The 22,632-nt window shown below is 42.3% G+C and overlaps 1 protein-coding gene across 1 annotated transcript in view; it reads right to left on the reverse strand.

Moving 5' to 3' along the window:
* CLCA4 (chloride channel accessory 4) overlaps positions 1–21,241 on the reverse strand; it is a 34,786-nt gene extending 13,545 nt beyond the window's left edge. Inside the window, exons 1-8 of the mRNA XM_029063543.1 lie at positions 21,080–21,241; positions 16,221–16,361; positions 13,962–14,109; positions 9,698–9,806; positions 7,446–7,623; positions 3,075–3,293; positions 753–980; positions 95–272 (exon numbers count right to left, since the gene is read on the reverse strand). Coding sequence (XP_028919376.1) covers positions 95–272; positions 753–980; positions 3,075–3,293; positions 7,446–7,623; positions 9,698–9,806; positions 13,962–14,109; positions 16,221–16,361; positions 21,080–21,241 — 1,363 coding nt within the window. The remainder of the gene's footprint in view (positions 1–94; positions 273–752; positions 981–3,074; positions 3,294–7,445; positions 7,624–9,697; positions 9,807–13,961; positions 14,110–16,220; positions 16,362–21,079) is intronic.
* Between the last annotated feature and the right edge of the window lie 1,391 nt (positions 21,242–22,632).

Here is a 22,632-nt window from a genome sequence, read left to right on the forward strand (position 1 = left end):
GAACTACTAAGTTAATATGATTCTCGACTTTCCTTTTGAGACTGCATAGGCACACATTTCTCACAGAAGTCTATTTTAAAAGCTGTCTCTTTACCTGTCATGTCTGACAGCTCTTTTACATTGACAGCAGCAGAAGTTCCCAGAGCAACGATGTGAATGGTGGCTCCACTCTCTTTCACCGCTGTAAAACAGGAACTTACAGTTGAATCTTCCCCGTCTGTCAGCAGCACAATTTCAGAGCCATCAGTTGTCTCGAATTTGCGTTTAAATTCCTGAAATCACACATTTACTCAGTCAATTGATGGTATTTATTGAGCTCTTAATAATAATAATAATAATAATAATGATGATGATGATGGTATTTGTTAAGCGCTTACTATGTGCAGAGCACTGTTCTAAGAGTTAGGGTAGATACAGGGTAATCAGATTGTCCCACGTGGGGCTCACATTTTTTAATCCCCATTTTTACAGATGAGGTAACTGAGGCCCAGAGAAGTTAAGTGACTTGCCCAAGGTCACACAGCAGACAACTGGCGGAGCCGGGATTAAAACCCACTACCTCTGACTCTCAAACCCGCGCTCTTTCCATTGCAGAGCACTGAACTAAGCACCTGGGAGAGTAAAGTACAAAAACGTTGGTAGATACTTTCTCTGCCCTGCCCCTCCAGGAGCTTCCTGTATAGTGGGTTAATTTGGGAATTTAAAATTGCAGAATTGCAAGTGACTAACTGCTGTAGGAAAACACGTTTCACCTGAAATGCAAGTAGGATTCCACTGCAGATTGATGTTCCTCCTCCAGCTGCTGTAGGTAAATTTTTGATGAGTTGATTCCGTTCAGCCTCGCCGACTATTTGGATTAGTGGGTTTTTGAGAGTAGCGCTACTCTCAAATATGACCATCCCCACCCAGGAACCTTCTTCAATAGTTTGCAGCAGGAAGAACTGGGCTGCCTGATTCATTCGATTCAGACGATCTTTGCTCTGAGAGAAGAAGAGCACAAATTCAACTTCCAAGTGTGCCAAGCATAGTAATCATTGCAACCATTGCTGTAGAATTGTAATTTGGTATTCCTGCTCAAGTGCATAAGTACTGGTAGTAGTAAATTCACAAAACATACTTGAGAATGATCGATTCAACCCCCACGTATAGATTCGACCTTTTCGGTTAAGTTTTTGATATGTTTGTCCATAATGGCTCAAAATGAAAGATTATTCTGTTACAAAATCATTGGGTGCTGTAGGCACTGTAAAACTGATGGAATTAAGGGATGTGGGTCAGTTCCAGAAGCCATTGCAAGAGTTCAAATCTGCTTAAGGACAGGTCTGGGTTGTTGGGGACTAACTTGGCCACAACCCACCCTGTGGAGCAGTTGTGCCTGAATGCGGGATTATAGACATTAGGCTAATATCATGGTAGCCAATGGTTAGGGAAAGTCTGTAAAATACGTAGCTTGATTCATCCCATGGGTCTCAGGATTATCGTTCTCCCATTGCCTTCCAGTGTAGTAGGGCCTGCTTGTGGAAGGTCAGGAAAAGACACTACCAACTGACATTGACTCACAAGTGTATAGTGACCATCAACTCTGAGGCTCTCAATCACCTCTCTCCTCCTGAAATCTTACTACAACTCAGTCTGCACATTCTGCTAATTTAATGCCAACTGTAGTTCTGTCAAATCTATCTCTAAGCCAACCCCTTGCCCACATTCTCCCTCTGGCCTGGAACTCCATCACCGTTAATATCAGGCAACTCATCACTCTCCCTACCTTCAAAACCCTACTAAAATCACAGTTCCTCTGAGAGACCTTCCTGACTAAGCCCTCATTTCACTTTCTTTCCCTTCCTTCTGTATTGCATATGCATTTTTTTAGAAAATAGTATTTGTTAATCACTTACTGTGTGCCAGACATTGTACAGTGCATTGGGGTAGATACAAGATAATCAAGATGGACACAGTCCCTGTCCCATATAGGTCTCACAGTCTGAACCCTCACTTTACAGATGAGATAGTGGAGGCACAGAGAAATTAAGCGACTTGCCTAAGGTCCATAGAGCAGGCAAGTGGCAGAGTTAGGATTAGAACTCAGGTTCTCTGATACCTAGGCCCATGCTCTTTCCACTGGGCCACACCGCTTCTCACTTGGAAACGTATCCTTTAAGCACTTGATATTCACCCCACCCGTATAGCATTTTTGTACATATCCTTTTACCCTTCCATTTCCTCTTATCTATCATATATTTTAATGTCTGTCTCACCTTCTCAACTTTAGCACCCATGGGCAGGGATTGTCTTCCAACTTTATTGTATTGTAATTTCCCAAGCACTTAATAAGGTGCTCTGAATCCAGTATGTGTTCGATAAATATAATTGACTGGTGTATAGCTCTAATGGAAGCATGAGGATTGCCATAGTTACACGGAACTGCATAGTAGTACCAATGATAATAATATTAAATACTTGTTTAGTACTTACTATGTGCCAAGCACTGTACTAAGTGCTGGGGTAGATACAGGTTATTCAGGTTGGGGTCACAGTCTAAGCAAGGAGGATTAGGATATATAATGCCCATTTTGCAGATGTGATAACCAAAGCACCCAGGAGGCAAGTGGCAGAACTAGGATTAGAACTGAATTTCTCTTACTCCCAAGCCCCTGCTCTTTCCACTAGGCCATGCTGCTTCTTGCTTTGCTTCTAATACCACCTCAAACCCTGGGTTTTCTCAGCATTCTGGTTCCTTTGATCGGAGTTTACCAGGAAGAAGCCAAAAGAGTCTTGTCATGCAGTGGGTAGAGGGAGTCAGGAGCTTTTTGGCTCATCCCTACCTGTCCACAGGTCCAGCCTGAAGTACCGTGACTCTCAATGCAGACACTGAAAAGGACTGAGGCCTCACACTTTCAAGAAGAAAGTGAGTGAGAGAGAGAGAGAGAGAGAGTGTGTGTGTGTGTGTGTGTGTGTGTGTAGGGAGGTCTTAAGCAGAAGCTGCTCATGCCACATGTGCATGAGACAAGGCTCCTATGGGTCATTTTTCCAGCTCCCATGAGTCCTAACTAAGAATTTGGTTCAAGCTGTCTTACCCCCATACTTCCAGATTTATCAAGCACTAAACAGGCTCTTCGGATTACAAACTTCAGCAAGGAAAAGACAGGTTTTGGTGGCTGGCCAGTCATGGGTTTGGTGTTGTTAAAGTCAGCTGACCCCTGGATGACGTCCCAAGTGCTTCGGAGCTCACACATTCGGTTTTGTTGATTTGGAGCTTCTGCATTATGGTTTTCTTTATTACAGAACTCAGTTACCTGGAAAAGTCAGTTCATTGAAAGAAATGATTAAGACTGTGCATTAGTATCAGCAGACCTAACCAGTATTCCGATGATAGAAGGCCGAAGTTTTGGTAACAACAATAATAATAATGAAGATGGCATTTGTTAAGTGCTTACCAGCCCTGTTCTAAGCGCTGAGGTAGATACAAGGTTATCAGATTGTCCCACGGGGGTCTCACAGTTCCCCATTTTACAGATGAGGTAACTGAGGCACAGAGAAGGTAAGTGACTTGCCCAAAGACAGACCGCTGACAAGTGGTGGAGCCGGAATTGACCTCTGACTCCCAAGCTCATGCATTTTCTGGTAAGCCACACTGCCACTCTCTCCTCACAGACAGTGTATAAAACTCTGAGTCATTAAAATATCTTTGGCTTTATAGTTGGAGAAATTGTGTTTCACCCTATAATATTCAGTCAGCTTTCTGCTGCCTTAATTTCCAGACCTCTGCCAGTCTTTTAGGGTTCGCTTGAACTCATATCCTTGTACGTTGGGGCTGCTCTTTGCCGTGGTGCTTCTGCCTCTGTGTGGGTACAGCTATGCCAGATACTGTTGCCATGAATGGAATACATGTTGAGAAGCTACATGATATAGTGGATAGAGCATGGGCCTGGGAGTCGGAAAGTCATGGGTTCTAATCCCGGCTCTGAAACTTGTCTGCTATGTGACCTTGGGCAAGTCACCTCACTTCTCTGTGCCTCAGTTACCTCATCTGTAAAATGGGGATTGAGAACTTGAGCCCTACATGGGACAGGGACTATGTCCAGTCCAATTTGCTTGTATCCATCCCAGTTCTTAGTACAGTGCCTGGCAGGTAGTAATTACTTAACAAATACCGTAATTATTATTATTATTATTAATACGCAACTGCTCACCCTTATTTGCTCCCTTTATTTACTCCTCCCTCAACCCCGCAGCACTCACGTCCATATCCGTAATTTATTTATTTACATTAACATCTGTCTCCCCTCTAGACTGTAAGTTCGTTGTGGGTAGGAAAGGTATTTACCAACTCTGTTATATTATTTTACTGTACTATCCCAAGTATTTAGGATTGGTTTTTTTCATTAAAGAAATTGTGTTTCACCCTACAATATTCAGCCAGCTTTCCGCTGACTTACATTTCCAGACCTCTGCCAGTCTTTTATGGTTTGCTTGTCCTCATATCCTTGTAGATGGAGGCGCTCTGCCCACAGTAAGTGCTCAAAAAATAAGACTGATTGATTAACTGATTAATTCTGAGAACACAAAGCACCATTCTGCCCTGGGACCAGGGGTGGGGAGAGCAGGGATTGGGCAATTCAAGGATTGGGTGAAACTGTGGTCACCCTGCTGCCAGTGCAGAGATGAGAACTGAGCCCCGGGCCCTGCTCGTAACACATCTCTTGGAGTTTCTCAGTATCCAAGTGCGGTGGCTGTGGCCTAGGTCTTTTTGGTGCCTTGGCTACTGTAACGGCACATGCCCGTCGAGTTGCCCAGATTCCGGAAAAGGAAGCAGACCACGCCAGTCAGGCTTAGTGAGATCTGTATAAAAGTGGTTTATCTGGGGAAGTTACTTAGGGGACAGCCCTGGGTGGCGGCAGGGCACAGGAGGCACATCACGCCCCGCCTAACTAGAGCCACTCCTTTACATGCCGCATGACATCACTACAAAAGCAAAACAACTTAGATAAGGTGTTTACCAGCTCGATCTGCGCATGTCCAGGGCGCATACCATAACCGCAAAAACACAGCCTCGGCTTTGAAACTCTGGCGGGTCAGAGCCGGGGCACAACATCCCCTGCAGCTACCCTTGTCTAGGTCATGGCGGCGAGTGAGTTTGGGGAGCCTGCAGGAGATCCTGGATGGATCGAGTCTAATTCAAGCCCGTTTTTTGTGGAACCTGAGGGACCCCCTTCAAAACTGGTATTTAAGGACTTACTATGTCCCAAGCACTGCACTAAGCACTGAAGTAATACTACATAATCAGGTCATACACAGTCCTTGTCCCGCAGGGGGATCACAGTTTAAGTAGTGGGCAGAATAGGTATTGAATCTCCACTTTACAGCTGAGGTAACTGTGGCACAAAGAAATTAAATGACTTGCCTAAGTGGTGCAGTGGGATTAGAACCCAGGTTCTCTGACACCCAGCCAGTGGTTCAGGCCAGGATTAACTCAGGGCAGGCAGGGCCTTGCCCTTCAGAACAGTAAGTACAACAGCCTCTTGAGGCTGTTACAACACACTCTCTCTCGTCTGGCAATTCGGTGACTGAGACAGGTATGTAACACTGAATGGGGAAGGGAAGTGTAGCCTGGTTCGCACACCCCTTCGCAGTCTAGATGGCACGTCTCTGATCCTCCTGGAGAGAATCTGCCTCAGCTATTTGAGTCTATGTTCCTCAGCCTGAAATGAAATATTTACCATTTTAGGATCAAAGTTGATCCCTGACTGCTTCTTGTGGGCACAACTAGACTGACACTGACTAGCTGCCTGAAGTAATAGAGAAAGCACTGGGAGTCAGAAGGACCTGGGTTCTAATTCTGGCTCCACTAGGGTCTGCTGGATGACCTTGGGCAAATCACTTCACTTTTCAGTGCCTCAGTTCCCTCACCTGTAAAATCAGGATTAAGACTGTGTCCAATCTGATTTGCTTTTAGTATGATACTTGGCACATAGTAAGTGCTTAACAGATACAACAGTTATCATTATTATTATTACTATTAATAATAATAGTAACTAGTGATAGTATTTATTAAGTGGTTACTATGTGCCCAGCACTATCCTAAAAGCTGGGGTAGATGTAAATAATCAGATTGGACCCAATCCTTGACCCATGTCTGACTCACAGACAAAGAAGGAGGGAGAACAGACATTTTACCCCATTTTACAGATAAGAAAACTGAAATCCAAAGAGGTTATGTAGTAGTAATTGTCTTTAGTAAGCACTTACTGAGGGCAGAGCTTCGTACTATGTTCCAGGAGAGAAGTACACCAGTGGGAAGTAGACACTATCTCTGTCCTTTGATGTGGGGAGTCAAAACCTGAGAAGTGACAACCTGACTAGCTGAGAAGTGACTAGCTAAAGATCATCCTGGAAGTCAAAACTCAGTCTTCTGACTCCCAGTTCCTTGCTTGATCTTTCCACTAGGCCATTCTGCAATTGTCTAATTTATAAGCAGAATCCCTTAATAATTATAGACTGTAAACTTGTCTATAATTCTGGGCAGAGAACACATGTCTGGTATGTTGTTATATTGTTCTCTCCCAAGCACTTAGTACTCCCTTGTGCTCTGTACAAGGTAAGAGCTCAATAAATGCAACTGATTGATATTTTTTAAGTGCTTACTATGTGACAACACTATGCTAAATCTAATTAGGTTGGACACAGTCCCTGTCCCGCATGGGGTTTACAGTCTTAATCCCCATTTTACAGATAACGGAATTGAGGTGCAGAGAAACGAAGTGACTTGCCCAAGGTCATAGAGTAGACAAGTGGCAGAGCTGGGGTTAGAACCGAGGTCTTTCTGACTCCCAGGTCCATGCTCTATCCACTAGGTCATGCTGCTTACGATCCCTGTCACACATGAGGCTCACAGAAAGGGGTAGAATTTAATCCCCACTTTCCAGATGAGACAGAAGGAAGTTAAGTCGCTTGTCCACGATCATACAGTGCACTAGTGGTGGAGCCGGTATTAAAACCCAGGTCCTCTGACTTTCAGACCTAAGCACTTTCCGCTAGGCCACATGGCTTCCACAGATGTTTATCTTGGAAACTTTGAAAGATTAAAAATGGAAAAATGGGCAGAAACAACCAGCTACAGATCTAATTAACAACCCAGGGCCACTCATGCCAGAAAATGTGAATGTATGCTCTCAGTTAATGCCATTTCTGCAATTTTGAATTATGATCTTCATTAACCAGAGATGAGAAAACCATGGAACTGCTTCTCTAACACCTCAATCATATCCAAAAAGAGATTGCTAAAAATCTGACCTCTGTGGAACTCCAAAAAGCAGTGCCAATTAATTGAAAATGTGAGATCGGATGAAATACCCAGATCACTCTCACTCCTTGCCTTCCCTGTAGAAGGGACAACCTTCTTCTAGGCAACAGATCCATTATCACAGTCCAGTGTTCAAGATACTTACAGATTCCAAACTCTGCATATACATTAGGGATGATGTTACGGATTGAAATTCATTTGGTATGAATGTGCAACCTTCTTCAAGCAATCCAGTCTGTGGAACTATCTTGCACAGTTTTGTTATACAACTGCCTCCTTGGCACTTCTGCATCATGAATTTACCTTCAATTTCTGAGGAACACCTGAAAATACATTCAAACTCACTTTAGGTTTTAATTATTTAAACTGGTGACAGTCTCAAAATGCGGGTTTTGTAAAATTAAATGTATTGCTGCAAGCTTGTGGCCAGGGAACATGCCTACCAACTTTGTTGTATTATACTCTCCCAGGAACTTACTTAGTCCAGTGCTCTGCACACAGTAAGTGCTCAATAAATACCATCGATTGATTGATAGCTAAATCAAGCATGTCCTTTTCAAACAATAATATCTGTAATTCCAAGGTGGCTGTCAAGAATGATGTTTTTTACTAAAACCCCAAGCCTGTATTGATAGTCACTGCTCCTTCTTTGCTTCCTACAGTGGGCTTTTGCCTGCCCCTTCTTGTCCTCCAGTCCGTTTTAATGACAGACCTGTTGGTAATAAGGCCTGGGTGGCTCTCCCTGCTGCCCCCTCTATGGGGAACAGCTCTGGAGGAGCTTCCTCTCCCCCTCTGGCCCCTGCCACCGGGATCAGCCCCAGAGGAAGGATCCGGTAGAGATACAAAAGTCATAGTCAAAAGACTTCCTGTTAATTCCTCAAAAATGGAAAATAAGAGAAGAACATAATCTATCTTTAAATTCTTTTCCACACGCTCAGTCCCTTCCTCCCACTGTGGAGGGAGGCCTTGTAGTCGGCCTGGGTCCCTTCCCCTGGGCCTTCTTCCCACGGTGGGTGCGGGGAGCAAGAGAGACTGTCCAGGGACACAGAAATTCTCACCTCCCTCTTCCCTGTTTGCAACATTGGGCCACTTTGTAATTTAAACTATGATCCACAGTCATTCAGGAACCAATATCAACTACTTGTTATTCTGAAAACCTTGAGGGATTTTGCCTGATAAATGTGTCTTAGCATAAAATGTGCTAATTCTTAGAGGAACTCCTAATTATGCTTCTGAGGTTTAGGAGACTCTCAACTGCATTGTTGTCTGTAGTCAAATTGTAGGCCAAGTAATTCAAATTGTAAGCCAAATTGTTAATCCAACTGTAGTCCAAAAGCTTTGGTTTTGAACCTAGACTGTGAGAAGGATTGTGTACTGAGAGGCTCTGATAATACTAATGATTAAAGGAAAAACTGTGGTATTTAAGCACTTTGTGCCAAGTTCTGGACTAAATGCTGGAGTACAAGATACAAGATAATCATATCAGGCATAGTCCCTGTCCTACACGGAGTTCACAATCTAAGCAGCATGGCCTAGTAGGAAGAACATGAGCCTGGGAGTCAGAGGACCTGGGTTCTAATGCTCTCTCTGCCACTTGTCTGCTCTGAGGCCTTGGTAATAATAATAATAATAATAATGTTGGTATTTGTTAAGCGCTTACTATGTGCAGAGCACTGTTCTAAGCGCTGGGGTAGATACAGGGTCACAGATGAGGTAACTGAGGCACAGAGAAGTTAAGTGACTGGCCCACAGTCACACAGCTGACAAGTGGCGAGTCTCTTGCCTTCTCTGGGCCTCAATTTACTCATCTGTAAAATGGGCATTAGCTCCTGCTCCATCAAACAATCAATCAATCATATTTACAAAGCACTTACTATGCTCTTGGAAGAGCACAATGCAACATAAATAGCAGACAACTTCCCTGCCCACAGTGAGCTTACAGTCTAGAGGGGGAGACAGATATTAATGACTTTACCTACATGTGAGCCTTTTGTGGGACATGGACCATCTCCAACCCGATTATCTTGTTTATCTACTCCCGCACTTAGTACAGTGTTTGGCATATAGTAAGGGCTTAACAAATAACTTGAAAAAAAATCAGGGCAGTAGGAGAACAGGTATTATTATCCCCATTTTACAGATGGAATAACTTAGGCACAAAGAAGTTAAGTGCCTTGACCAAGGTCATACATCAGACTAGTGGTGGAGCTGTAATTAGAATCCAGGTCCACCTAATTCCAAGCCATACTCTTTGCACGAGGCCACACTGCTTCCCTCAAGATACACCATTCTCATGCATATCTGAAAGCAAAAACAGTTGAGGGATTGCTTTCAAAATTAACATCCAAAACCAGAATGCTTACAATTGAGGTTAACTGAAATCAAAAAGCTATGCACCTTGTTGCTTCTAGGTGTCCATCACTGGAGATGTAGAAAGGCTGCTTATCATCGTATTCGTCAAAAACTCCCCACCGGAAATGGGCCCATTCATGAACAAACACGCGACCTGAGGGAGGATATTTGAAATGAGATTACTTTTCAACGTTTAATTCATTTCCTCCCCGATAAGAGCTGGGTATTCTGCCCTCCCACCAAGTGTAAGCTTCCTGTGGGCGAGAAGCACGTTTCACACTCCGTGGTTCCTTCCCAATTGCTTAGTTCAGGGTATTGCACTCACTAGCCACTCAGTCAATGCTATTATTACTACTCTTCACTCAGTTACCCCCGCCCCCAAGTTGAAAGTGGTCCTGGGATGCGAGCAGGAGGAACTTGTGTGTCATTATCATAAATTCAAATTAGACATAAAACTTTTGCTATCCCATTTCTTGTGATTTATGGGATTTATTTCATGTCCATCTCCCCCTCTAGACTGTAAGATCATTGTTGGCAAGTAACTTATCTGCCAATTCTATTGTATCAGACTCTCATTCATTCATTCATTCATTCAGTCATAATTTATTGAGTGCTTACCATGTGCAGAGCACTGTACTAAGCATGTGGAAGAGTACAAAACAACAATAAACAGGTATATTCCCTGCCCACAATGAGCTTACTGTCTAGACTCCACTCTCTGAAGCACTTAGTTCATCGCTGTGCACATGCTGCTCAGTAAACATCATTGATTGATTGAAGATCAATTATTATTATGATTCATTTTATTTTCAAAAACCAGTCTTCAAGGTACAAGCTGAGGTGAACATCAGGGAGCGCTACGTGAGTTGTTGACATCTATCATAATTTATATTCTAAACTGGGCCCATGTGGGTAAGGTAATCTCTTCATCTTTCCTCCCAAATTATATCCTACCTCTCTGTTTGCCATCACAGTTGAAAATGCCACCTTACTCCCCATCCTCGAAACCCACAACCCTGGTATCATCCTTAACTTCTCTTTTAAGCTCAACCCTTGTATCCAGTCTATAGCCAAATCCTGGTTTCTTTTTTCCTCAATATCTCCAGTATCTGCTCCTTCTCCTCCATCCAATCAGCCACCATGTGTATGAGGCATCTGTCATATCCAGGCTTAGATGCAGATTTAGCTTCCTCACAGATCTCCCTGCCTCCAGTTTCTCTCCTCACCAGTCCATACTTAACTCTGCTGTTTAGATTTTTTTTTTAAAAACACTTTTCTGCACACGCCTGCCCATACCTCAAAAACTTTCAGTGGTAGCCCTATCCTCTCTGCACCAAGCAGAAATGTTTAACTGTTGGGTTTATGGAAGTCAACCAGCTCTCTCTTTCCTACTTAACTACTCCCACTATTCATCTCAGCTCACATTCTCCTTCCTTTCCAAACTGACCTTCTCACTGTACCTCATTATTGCCTGTCCTGCTACAGATCCTTTACCCACACAGGAGAGTAGGCAGGAAAATAAGAGGACACGATGCACAATTTTCATTTGTTAAATGATCTGTTTACGGCTTAAAGGAAAGGAGTAGAAAGTACTGTGGATTTTGATTAGTTATGGTTTTAAAGTATACATAAGCACACTATCATTAGTGGTCAGATCCTGGGTGCACTCCTTGTATCCTACTACAGCAATAGAATACTTAGAGCAATTGTGTGATACTCTCCTGGGAACCCACCCTATTTCTCACAGATATTCCTTCTGTCACCTCAAAATTTCTCCCAGAAACCCACTGTGGGCTGCTTGTCAATGCAAAACCTTCTTGAACCTAAATATTAGCTGTGAATATGAATAATAATGCCTTCTTTTCACTTAGTGTTTTTATCCCCAAAGTACTTTCACACTGTTTACCCCAATATTGCCCTCCCAACATCCTGTAAGTTAGGGAAAGGTAGGTATCATTTTCTGCACTTTACTGATGGAAAAACAAAGGCAGAGAGTGGTTGTGAGGCAGTGTGGCCTAGTGGATCGAGCACAGGACTGGGAATCAGAAGGACCTGAGTTCTAATTCTGACTCTGTCACTTGTCTGCTGTCCCTATTCACCATGGAGCTCACAGTCTTAATCACCATTTTACAGTGAGGTAATTGTGGCCCAGAGAAACTGCCCAAGGCCACACTCGGACATGTGGCGGAGTCAGGATTAGAACCAAGTGCTCTGACTCCCAGGCCTGTGCTCTTTCCCCTAGGTCACTCTGGCTTTTGGGCCAATAGGACGAAAAATTCCTGAGCTGGGGGTGGAGTTGTCTGTACAATGAGAGAAGAAAGGAACTTGGATCTCTTTCACTTGGAACTGGGTATTTATTGAGTGATAACTGTGTGCAGAGCACTGGACTAAGTGCTCAGGAGAGTACCACTACAGCAATAAACAGTCACATTCCATGGCCTGAGAAACCTAAGGCCTGATTCACTGCATGCAGTAAATTATTTCTTCCTCACCAAACTATAGGATGAGAAGGAAGATTTGTGGGAATTAATCTGGTTTCAGGTGCTCATAGTGGATACATTTTAGTTTAAACCCAGATTTTCAGGGATCTCCAGAGCAGCTCAGGCTTCAGTCTATTGTTTCTTCCACTAGATACAGTTGTAATGTTAATGGTATTCGCTACTATTAGGCCGGCTGTAATGCGCTATGAAAATACAACACTAAAGAGGGAATGAGACAAAGTTATTTACAACTAAAGTAATTAAAATACCCAATTGACTAAGCACATATGTAGTGCTGAGTATACACACATCCACACACACACACACACACCTCTCCCTCCCCCCGTCCCCTCTCCCTCCCACCCCACCATGGTCTAATGGCAAGAGAACAGTTCCAATTCCATCACCACCCTACTTTGTGACCTGGGACAAATCCCATAACCTCCCTGGAACTCAGTTTCCCTTTCTGTTAAAATGGGGATAAAATAGATTATGAGATCCATGTGGGATAGGGACTAGATCCAATCTCATAACATTATGTCTACTACATAGACTGCGATCCCTGTGTGGGCAGGGATCTGATTATCTTGTATCTACCCCAGACTTTGAAAATGGGTGAACTGTATTCTGTTGGATTAGAGGAGGGAGAGTGTTTCAGGGGAATATTATTGAGCAACAAGGAGAGTCATGAGCCAAGTGTGAGAAGGAGTTAGGTTAGCTTGGGAGGAGTCATGTGACTATAAGCTTCATGAGAGTAGGGATAATGTCTACCAACTTTACTGTACTCTTACAAGAGCTTAATGCAGTGCTCTGTTAGAAGTAAGAACACAAATATTCTCGGTTGATTAGTTGATTTCCAAGAAAGTGAGCTGTGGAGTAGCTGCTTCTTCACCCTTCTTTTCTCAGTATTTTTCTCTCAGTTTTGCTTTCTTTCTATCTTTCTGGCCCCTGGGCTTCCCTTTTTCTTCCTCAAAATCCCTTCCCATTCATGGCTGACTTTTCCCTCCCCAATTTTCTTCTCTCTTGATTTCCCCTTTCTCTCTCTCTTTTTCTCTCTCTCTCCACCTCTCACTCCCCTTCTGCATTTTCTTCATTGCCTTGATATTTTTCATTTTCATTTATAAAGGTCTGTCTTGATTTTTCCTTAATTCTGCTTGATTTCCCATTCCTATTAGATCTTTCTTAGACTTCATTTTATTCAAAATGTTTTTGAATATTTAACTACATCTCTGTAGTTGTTTGTTTTTCCAAGAATATTTATCGGGTGACAATTGCATCATTTCCTACTCTCTTAAGTCCCATCTCTTTTCTGGCAGTGAGTTTTCTTCATCATTTACTTATCCCCCCTTTCTGTTAGTTGTTTTAGGGAAGATTTAACAAATTACATATTTGGTGGCTTATTAAATGGCTTTCATTTCTGTGGTTTAATAATAACAATAATAATAATAATTATGGTATTTGTTAAGCACTTACTTACTTGCCAAGGACTGTTCTAAGCACTGGGGTAGATACAAGGTTATCACGTTGTTCCACATGGGGCTCATAGTCTTAATCCCCATTTTACAGATGAGGTAACCGAGGCACTGTGTTAAGTGACTTGCCCAAAGTCACACAGCTGATAAGTGGCGGAGCCAGGACCCACAACCTTTGACTCCCAAGCCAGTGCTTTTCCCCTTAAGCCATGCTACTTCTCTGTTTGTATGGCTACTGTGTACTTAAAAGTCAAGACCACTGTTATATGGAAGCATAATCAACATTAAAATATTTTGTGTAACAATGTTCATTCATTCACTCATTCAATAGTATTTATTGTTAATCAATAGCTGTACCTAGTGGTCCGTGCTCTCTCAGCAGGTCTCCTGCCAGGAACTTTGGGGTGAAGTGAATATATTGTCCCGGTTCTCCGCACAATCCTGTCTGCTTGGTATATGGGGTGTCAATGTGGGCCGGGGAGGGCTCTGCAACTATGACATCTGCCTAAAAATTTAAAGGCATTTGTTATGTCAAACAACAGAAACTGAATCAATCAATGAATACCATGGATTCATTGTGTGCAGAGCACTGTACTAAGCACTTGGGAGAGTACAATACTTGGCAGGTGTGTTCCATGTTCACAAGGAATGTTTGGTCTAGAGGAGTATGGCAAGAGTTAATTCATTCATTCAACCATATTTATTAAGAAGCAGTGTGACAGTGGAAAGAGCCAGGGCTTGGGAGTCAGAGGACGTGGGTTATAATCCCGGCTCTATCACTTGTCAGCTTTGTGACTTTGGGCAAGTCACTTCACTTCTCTGTGCCTCAGTTACTCATCTGTAAAATGAGGATTGAGACTGTGAGCCACATGTGGGACAACCTGATAACCCTGTATCTACCCCAGAGCTTAGAACAGTGCTTGGCACAAAGTAAGCGCTTAACACATACCTTCATCATCATTATTATTATTTTGTGCAGAGCACGGTACTAAACGCTTGGGGAAATACAATACAACAAAAAACAGTTACATTCCCCAGCCACAGCAAATTTACAGTCTAGAGGTTACCCCTAGTTTAGGATCTGCAAGGAGGCAAACCTTGCATTGTAAGATAATTAGGCATGTTAGAGAAGCTCTTGTCGTACAGATGTTGCATAGGGATCTTAACATGCATTCTGAGTTATTGAAGTTAACCTGATTTAATTTTCCTAAATTAAAATGATCTGATAACTAAGGCTTCAAAAAACCTTACCCTTACCCTAATTAAAACCTAGAATTGATTTTCCACCATGTGTTTCTTCTTTTGGGGTGTTTATCATGGGCCAAGTCTGATAGACAAATTGAGACCATCCTAAACATACATGAAAAAGATGTACACTTATTTGAATGAGTCTTATACTGTTTGTTTTCACTTGATAATCCTTAATCTGATCCAGCATACTGCAGATTATCTCACTTTAGGGTAGCGCCTTTGGCTAGGTAGGGGTTAAATATCTTATCTCTGTATCTTCCCCTCAATGTCTAAGTTTGCTTATTATACATAAAAGTACCCATTCATTGACTTGCATTTTTTATTCTTACTAAAGTGGTATGGTTTGTCCCCCAATTTGTAAGATTTGCCCAATCCAGTGGGGAAGTCCAGATGCACTGTTTTCAGGTTTGTTCCTTACACAAACAGAACAGCGATCTGAATTTATCCTTATTTTCACAAAAGGTTCAGAGCAGCATTATGCTAACAAAGAAAACGAGCATCATTTGTAAATAAAGAACAGTAAGATCATTATTGAATTAATCGTTTTGACAAATTGTGTTTCAGAAAACCTATTTCATTTTTCTACTGTTCTACCACTGTTCAAATATACTGATGAATCAGTCAATAAGTGGCATTTATTGAGAGCTTTATGATGTGTAGAGCACGGTACTGAGCTCTTGGGAAAGTACAACAGAGTTAGCAGACACATTCCCTGTCCCAACAAGTTTAGAGTCTAGGGGATAAAATAAATCTAGCTGCCTATTGAAGAGGATTCCCTTTGTATATTGGTGCACCATCTAAATGTTGGGTCACCACTGGTATTGACGAAAGAAGACTTGGCCAACCACAAAACCTAATGCAGTCCTATCATCCAGAAATGTCCCAATATGCCCAGTGAAATTTTATTTTTGTAACTAAAAGGATACGTGATTTAATGCTCTTTGGAGAGGGTGGACAAATCGTAAACTGGTAAATATTAGTTTGAAATATTCTAAAATGATCCAAATTACTTTGAAAAAATGTGGGTTTTTAAAAAATGGTATTTAAGAAGGTACTACATGCCAGCATTGAGTAAGTGCTGGAGTAGACACAAGCTAATCAAATGGACACAGTCTCTGTCCCACATGAAACGCACAGTCCTAAACCCCATTTTACAGATGAGATAATCTGAGGCCCAGAGAAGTGAAGTGACTTGCACTAGGTCACCCAGCAGGCAAGTGGCAGAGCCAGGTTTAGAACCCAAGTCCTTCTGCCTCCCAGGCTGGTGCTCTAACCAGCAGGCTAGACTGCTTCTATGCTTCTCCATTTAATAAAACAGGCAAGGATCAGAGATGTCACTCTTTAAAGGGAACCGGATGGACGTACCGTTTGGTAGGATTCGCGTTTTGAGATTAAATACTCAGGCTTATCCTGCCAGGTCTCAGGAATTAAAATGGCCACACTTTTGAAGTAAACCATCTTTTTGGTAGCTTGGAAGAGGTAGGTAGATGCTTCGGTCACCATGTCCTGATAGGGAAATAATGAAATGATTTAAAATTAAAGGAAAGAAGAATTTTACTTCACAATAAGGAAAACATAGAAGTATTGTGAATTGAAGAGTCAAATTTGGAAAAAGTTAACCTTTCATTTCCCACCCATTAATTACCCCTAGTGCAGGACCCTCACTTTCTTCCCTTGCCTTTTGGGGACTGTGCCATGTCAGAGGCTCCCTGCTAGCAGTGATACTGTTGTCTACACAGCAGCTACCCAAACACACCTCTTCATCCCCATGGCAACTAGCCAACCAAAAACATTTACCGATCACCTACTGTGTGCAGGACACATAACTGTCCTTGACAGAATGCAATAGACTTAGACTGGACCACTATCCTCAAGGAGTTTACAGTCGGACTAGGGAGATAGATCCTATGATAAATTACAAGTAAGAGGAAGTAGAAAAGGGGGTTAAGCATGTGAGATAGTGCTAGAGTCATAGAGTAATAAAGAAATAGAGTATGAAAATTCTGTACAAATGTGTTGCAGGAAATAGTACTTATCTCACTGTGGGTGGGGAATGTATCTGTTTATTGTTATACTGTGCAGCGGAGTGGCTTAGTGGAAAGAGCACGGGCTTGGGAGTCAGAGGTCATGGGTTCTAATCCCACCTCCGCCACTTGTCGGCTGCGTGACTTGGGGCAAGTGACTTAACTTTTCTGTGCCTCAGTTCCCTCCTCTGTAAAATGGGGATTAAGACTGTTAGCCCCACATGGGACAACCTGATTACCTTGTATCTACAGAACAGTGTATGGCACACAGTAAGCACTTAACAAATACCATCATTATTATTATTGTCATTATTACAGTGCTCTGCACACAGTAAGTGCTCATTCAATAGGACTGAATTGAATGAATGCTGCACAAGTGTTTGAAGTGGAATTTGGGGAATATAATGTGGGTTGAAAAGAGGTGAAGGCCTCCTGGAGGAGATATGATTCCAGAAGGGCTTTGAGGATGAGGAAGGTAGGGGAGGAAGTTCTGGACAGGGGAGTTCCAGGAGCCTTTTACCTCTCGAACACCACCACTCTGGCGCAGGACGTGGTGCTGATGGGGAACTTGGTGGTGACAGAGCGACAAAAGGGACTCCAGGAGGCCAAGGGAGTTGAGATTGGGGAGAGGGCACAGCTGAAGGTGAGTTGAAGATGGGAAGTAGGGATGGGTGACCCCAGGCTAGGTTGCAGAACAGTCTCTCAAGCGGTTAATACAGAGTTCTGAATGCAATAAACGGTCAATAAAAGCAATCAATGAATAACATTACAATCGTATCAAATTGGCTATGGATCAAATGTTGTTAAGGTCTGTGTAAGGGTCTCCAGCCCGGCTTGTAACTACTCTGGATAACTGTGGGTCCGTTTGGGTCACTTTTTTTTATGGTATCTGTTAACTTGTAGTAATGCAGCTCTGTCTTGCAATAGGAAGATTCTAGTTAGGGCTTATGAAATGGCGGACTAAATGAGTTAATGCATCTGGGAGAATATCGACTGCATCCCTTTGATTTATGGAGTCTTTTGATGATTGGATCCTGCCTAATTAAACTTCTAATAAATGTTAACGTAATCATGATGAATTCTTATTTTTGTGAACCAAAGTTCTTTATTAGCTTCTGTAAATTGGGATTATGTAAGTATCTCTCGGCCATTTGTCAGCTGTGTGACTTTGGGCAAGTCACTTAACTTCTCGGTGCCTCAGTTACCTCATCTGTAAAATGGGGATTAAGACTGTGAGCCCCTCGTGGGACAACCTGATTCCCTTGTGTCTACCCCAGCGCTTAGAACAGTGCTCGGCGCATAGGAAGCGCTTAACAAATACCAACATTATTATTATTATTATCTCTAAATGGAACTTGGATGTTTAATAACAAATGCATCCACAAAATATAGAAAATCCCTAAGGACTCTAAGTCCCTTACCTAAAGACTTTAATACTTATGCCATAGTAACAGTAGTATTAATAGTATTTAATAAACAAGTACTGTGAACAGAACACAGTACTAAGCATTGGGAGAAAATACACAGATGGGAATTAAACATAATCCTTGTCCCTTGTGCATCGCACAATCTCAAAGTTTTCATCTTTTTACAAAAATATTCAGTCCAGGTTTCTCCATTCCTCAAGAACCTCCGGTGGTGGTTGCCCGTCAATCAGTCAGTCATATTTATTGAGCACTTACTATGTGGAGAGCACTGGACTAAGCACTTGGGAGAGTACAACATAACATAGGAGGCATATTCGCAGCCCACAGAGATCTTATAGTCAGAGGGAGAGACCATGTCCAAAAGAGAACTCCTTATCTTCCCACCCAAACCCTGTCCTCCCTGTGACTTTCCTATCACTGTAGACGGCACCACCATCCTTCCCGTCTCACAAGCCCGTTACCTCAGCCTTATCCTTGACTCCTCTCTCTCATTCAACCCATATATTCAATCTATCGCTAGATCCTGTCAGACCCAGCTTCACAGCATCACTAAAATCCTCTCTTTCCTCTCCATCCAAACTGCTACCATGTGAACTCAATCACTCATCCTGTCCCACCTAGAGTACTGAGTCAGCCACCTGTCTCTCCCCTCACCGGTGCATACTTCACTCTTCTGCCTGGATCATGTTTCTACAGAAACGCTCAGGACATGTTTCTCCACTCCTCAGGAAATTCCAGTGGTTACCCATCCACCTCCACATTAAACAAAACCTCCTCAGCATTGGCTTTAAAGCAGTCAATCACCTTCCCTCCTCCTACCACACCTTGCTACTCTCCTACTACAACCCAGCCTGCACACTTCACTCCTCTAATGCTGCTAACCTACTCATTGTGCCTTCATCACATCTATCTCTCCGCTGACCTCTCGCCCGTGTCCTTCCTCTGGCCCGGAATGCCCTACCTCCTCAACTCCGACAATCACACTTTCCCGCATTATCACCATTATCCTCCCTGTCCCAGAAGTCCATGACCTCAGTGTTATCCTGGACTCCTTCCGTTTTTTATTTTTCCAGCTTGCTCTCTCTGCTTCTATCGAGCCAGTCTTCAAACTGTACCTCAATTCCCCATCTACCGCTCAACCATGCCGTTCCCTTGGCCAGGAGATCATTCTCCTCTCCATTCAGACAGATCACAGAAATTCCCACATTCAGCGTCTTCCTAAAATCCCACCTCCTCCAGTGAGCCTTTCCGAGTTAGTTCTAAACCCCCCAAGTTGTACAAGCCGATCGGCAATCTCTAGCACATATGTCCTTATTTACATTCATCCTGTTTTGTGCATGCATTATTGTATTTTCAATTATTTACTTTGCTTCCTCTTTTTGTAAATATTATATCTATCTCAGCCATTGAGGTGTACAGTGTGCAAATCTTTACTCTGTACTGTATTGTACAGTACAATATTGTACTGTATTGTACTGAATTCAGCTACTGGGAATGGCTGAATTCAGTGTATTGTACCCAGTTCAATAAATACTATAACTGCTACTATTACTATGAGGATGAGCTTATTGTTTGGGTCTCTTCATTTTGCCTAGAAAAATATCCAGGGAATGGAACTCAAAATAAAAGAGTTTAATTTTTTTGCCACCAAATATACCCAGTCATAGTTCCACCTACTACAATTTTGCCTCATAGCACTTCGTCCAAATTTCTACACGAATGTCTGAACCACGGGAACTTCTGGAAACGGAATATATCTATGATGACTGTGGAGGAATTTGTTAAGATGTTATTATGTGCTAAATGCTGGAAACAAGAGAATCAGGTCAGGAACAATCTGTCCCACATGGGGCTGACAGTCTATGGGAAAGAAAGACCTGGTATTTACTCTCCACTATAAAGATGAAGAAACTGAGAAATGAAGAATCTGTGACTTATCCAAAGTCACACAGTAGGCAAATGGCAGGAATTAGAACCCAGAAATTAGAACGAAACTCCTTTGCCTTCCTGCTTCTCAATAAATCCAAAAAGTGTTTGGATAAATGAATGGGAGATGCATTCATGATAGGCTAAGGAGAAAACATAGAGGTTATAGAGACGGTAAAAGGTGGAATTTAGAAGACACCAGGAGGGTTCTAATTCCTGGAAATTAAATCCAAAGTAGGTTTTCAGTGGTGCTGAATATGGGCTTTAGAAAGTTTCTGTCTAACCATGAGGATGGGTATCAAGAAAGGCAACTGTCCCTTCGAGCTTTGATGTCGCTACCAGAGGGAGAAAGTGCCTTGAGTCAATGTAGCATTTCCTACATTCTTACATTTCTTACATACCATAAGGTGGTTTATCTACTACTTTCAATTATATATACCATTTCTTCCCCCTGTCGGCAAAGATGTCCAAGAGTTTTCCCCGTTAATTTTTTGAAATGTATAAAAATATATGAAATCTTTGAAAGAAGTAGCAGAAAGCAGAAATGCCACTGAAAATACTGAAACATAGCATCCAACAAGGACAACCTAGTAAAGGGAGAAAAGAGTCATAGTTATGAGCAGAAATACATTAAACTGGAAGGACCTTCAGTGAATCCAAGATGAAGAGATCAGGCCATCTTGGAGATCAGTTAGAAGTACAGTAATGGATGAGATTAGGTCATTATGCTTCAGTTAGCCACCGTGACTACATCTGGACAATACTGAAATTACTGCATTAAAATAGTAGTCGAAGATCTTTGGGATTTGAATACAACTGAAGAGTAAACTTGTATTCGCTCTCTTACCTGTATTTGTTGGATTATTTTCTCATCCTCGGGTATCTGGGGATTAATGGCAATGACGATTCCTTCGTAGCCATTGTTTTTCAGTTCAATCATGGAAGTCCTCCCCCCTTGCAGCAGGTGGAGAGCAAAAATAAGAGAAATAATCTTGAGTGATCCCATCATTTCTGCCTTTTGGTGGGGACTGATGGTGTGGAAGGCAACCCCCTTTCTCTCCCTCTTTATATAAACATCTTGGAATTATTACTCAGGATTTATTACAGGACTTTGATTCTTTTATCTGTTAATCACATCATTATAGTGTCCACTCCCCCCAAGGAAATAGTTCTTAGCCTCAGAACTTAGGAAAATTGATACTTTGAAATATAATCTGAAGTACTTCAGAGTTCAGAGAACTACAGATTACAAAAGTACAGAGAAGCAGCATGGCCTAGTGAATAGAGCACAAGCCTAGGAGTTAGAAGGTCATGGGTTCTAATCCCAGCTCTGCCACTTGTCTGCCGTGTGACCTTAGACAAATCACTTCACTGTGCCTCAGTTACCTAATATGTAAAATGGGGATCGAAACTGTGAGCCCCAAGTGGTATAGGGACCGTGTCCAGCCCTATTTGCTTGTATCCACTCCAGTGCTTAGAACAGTGCCTGATACACAGTCAGCACTTAACAAATAGCATAATAACAATAATTACTGGTAGTACTTTGAAGAACTTCATAGAGCAGAGTCTGTAAAACTTACCTCATTTTTATTTTTAAAGTATTTGACAAAATCATTTCATTTTCCATGTCAGTCCAACATAGGTCGGTTTCATTTGGTTTGGAAAGCCAGTGGTCATGTTTTTCTATAGTTGGGAAGTTAATAAAAAATATATCATAATAAAGTTGGACACAGTCCTTGACCCACATGACTGTGAACCCCGTATGAGACAGAGACCGTGTCCATCCTTATGTTATGCATTCATTCATTCAATCATTTTTATTGAGTGCTTACTGTGTGCAGAGCACCGTACTAAGCATTTGGAAAGTACAATTTGGCAACAAATAGAGACAATCCCTACCCATCATTTAGAAAAATGTTGTCTGCAGCAGAGTTAAGTATGGACTGGAGAGGGAGAGAAAGGAGGCCGGGGGTTAGTGGGGAGGCGAAAGCAACAGTCAAGACAGAAAATGATAAGAGCTTGGATCAGTATGGCAGCAATTTGGATGGAGAAGAAAGGGTGGATTCTAGAACTGATGTGAAGGTAAAACTGAGAAAAGAATCATGACATTGTATGTATGGGTTGACAGAAAGAAATGAGCCAAAGATAATAACGTGGCATGGGTTTGTGAGTCAGGGAGGATGATGATGTGATGAGGATGGTGATGGGAAAGTCATGGGGCGGACAACATTTAGATGGGATGATGTGGAATACTACTTATAGTTTGTTTTATGGTATTGTTGTTTGCTTGCTTGTTTCATGGTATTTGTTAAGCACTCATTAGGCATCAAGCACTGTTCTAAGCTCTGGAATAGATACAAGTTTATCGGGTTGGGCACAGGCCCTGTCCCACATGGGGCT

Source organism: Ornithorhynchus anatinus, chromosome 4 (assembly GCF_004115215.2).
Source record: "Ornithorhynchus anatinus isolate Pmale09 chromosome 4, mOrnAna1.pri.v4, whole genome shotgun sequence".
Classification (NCBI taxonomy): Eukaryota; Metazoa; Chordata; class Mammalia; order Monotremata; family Ornithorhynchidae; genus Ornithorhynchus; species Ornithorhynchus anatinus.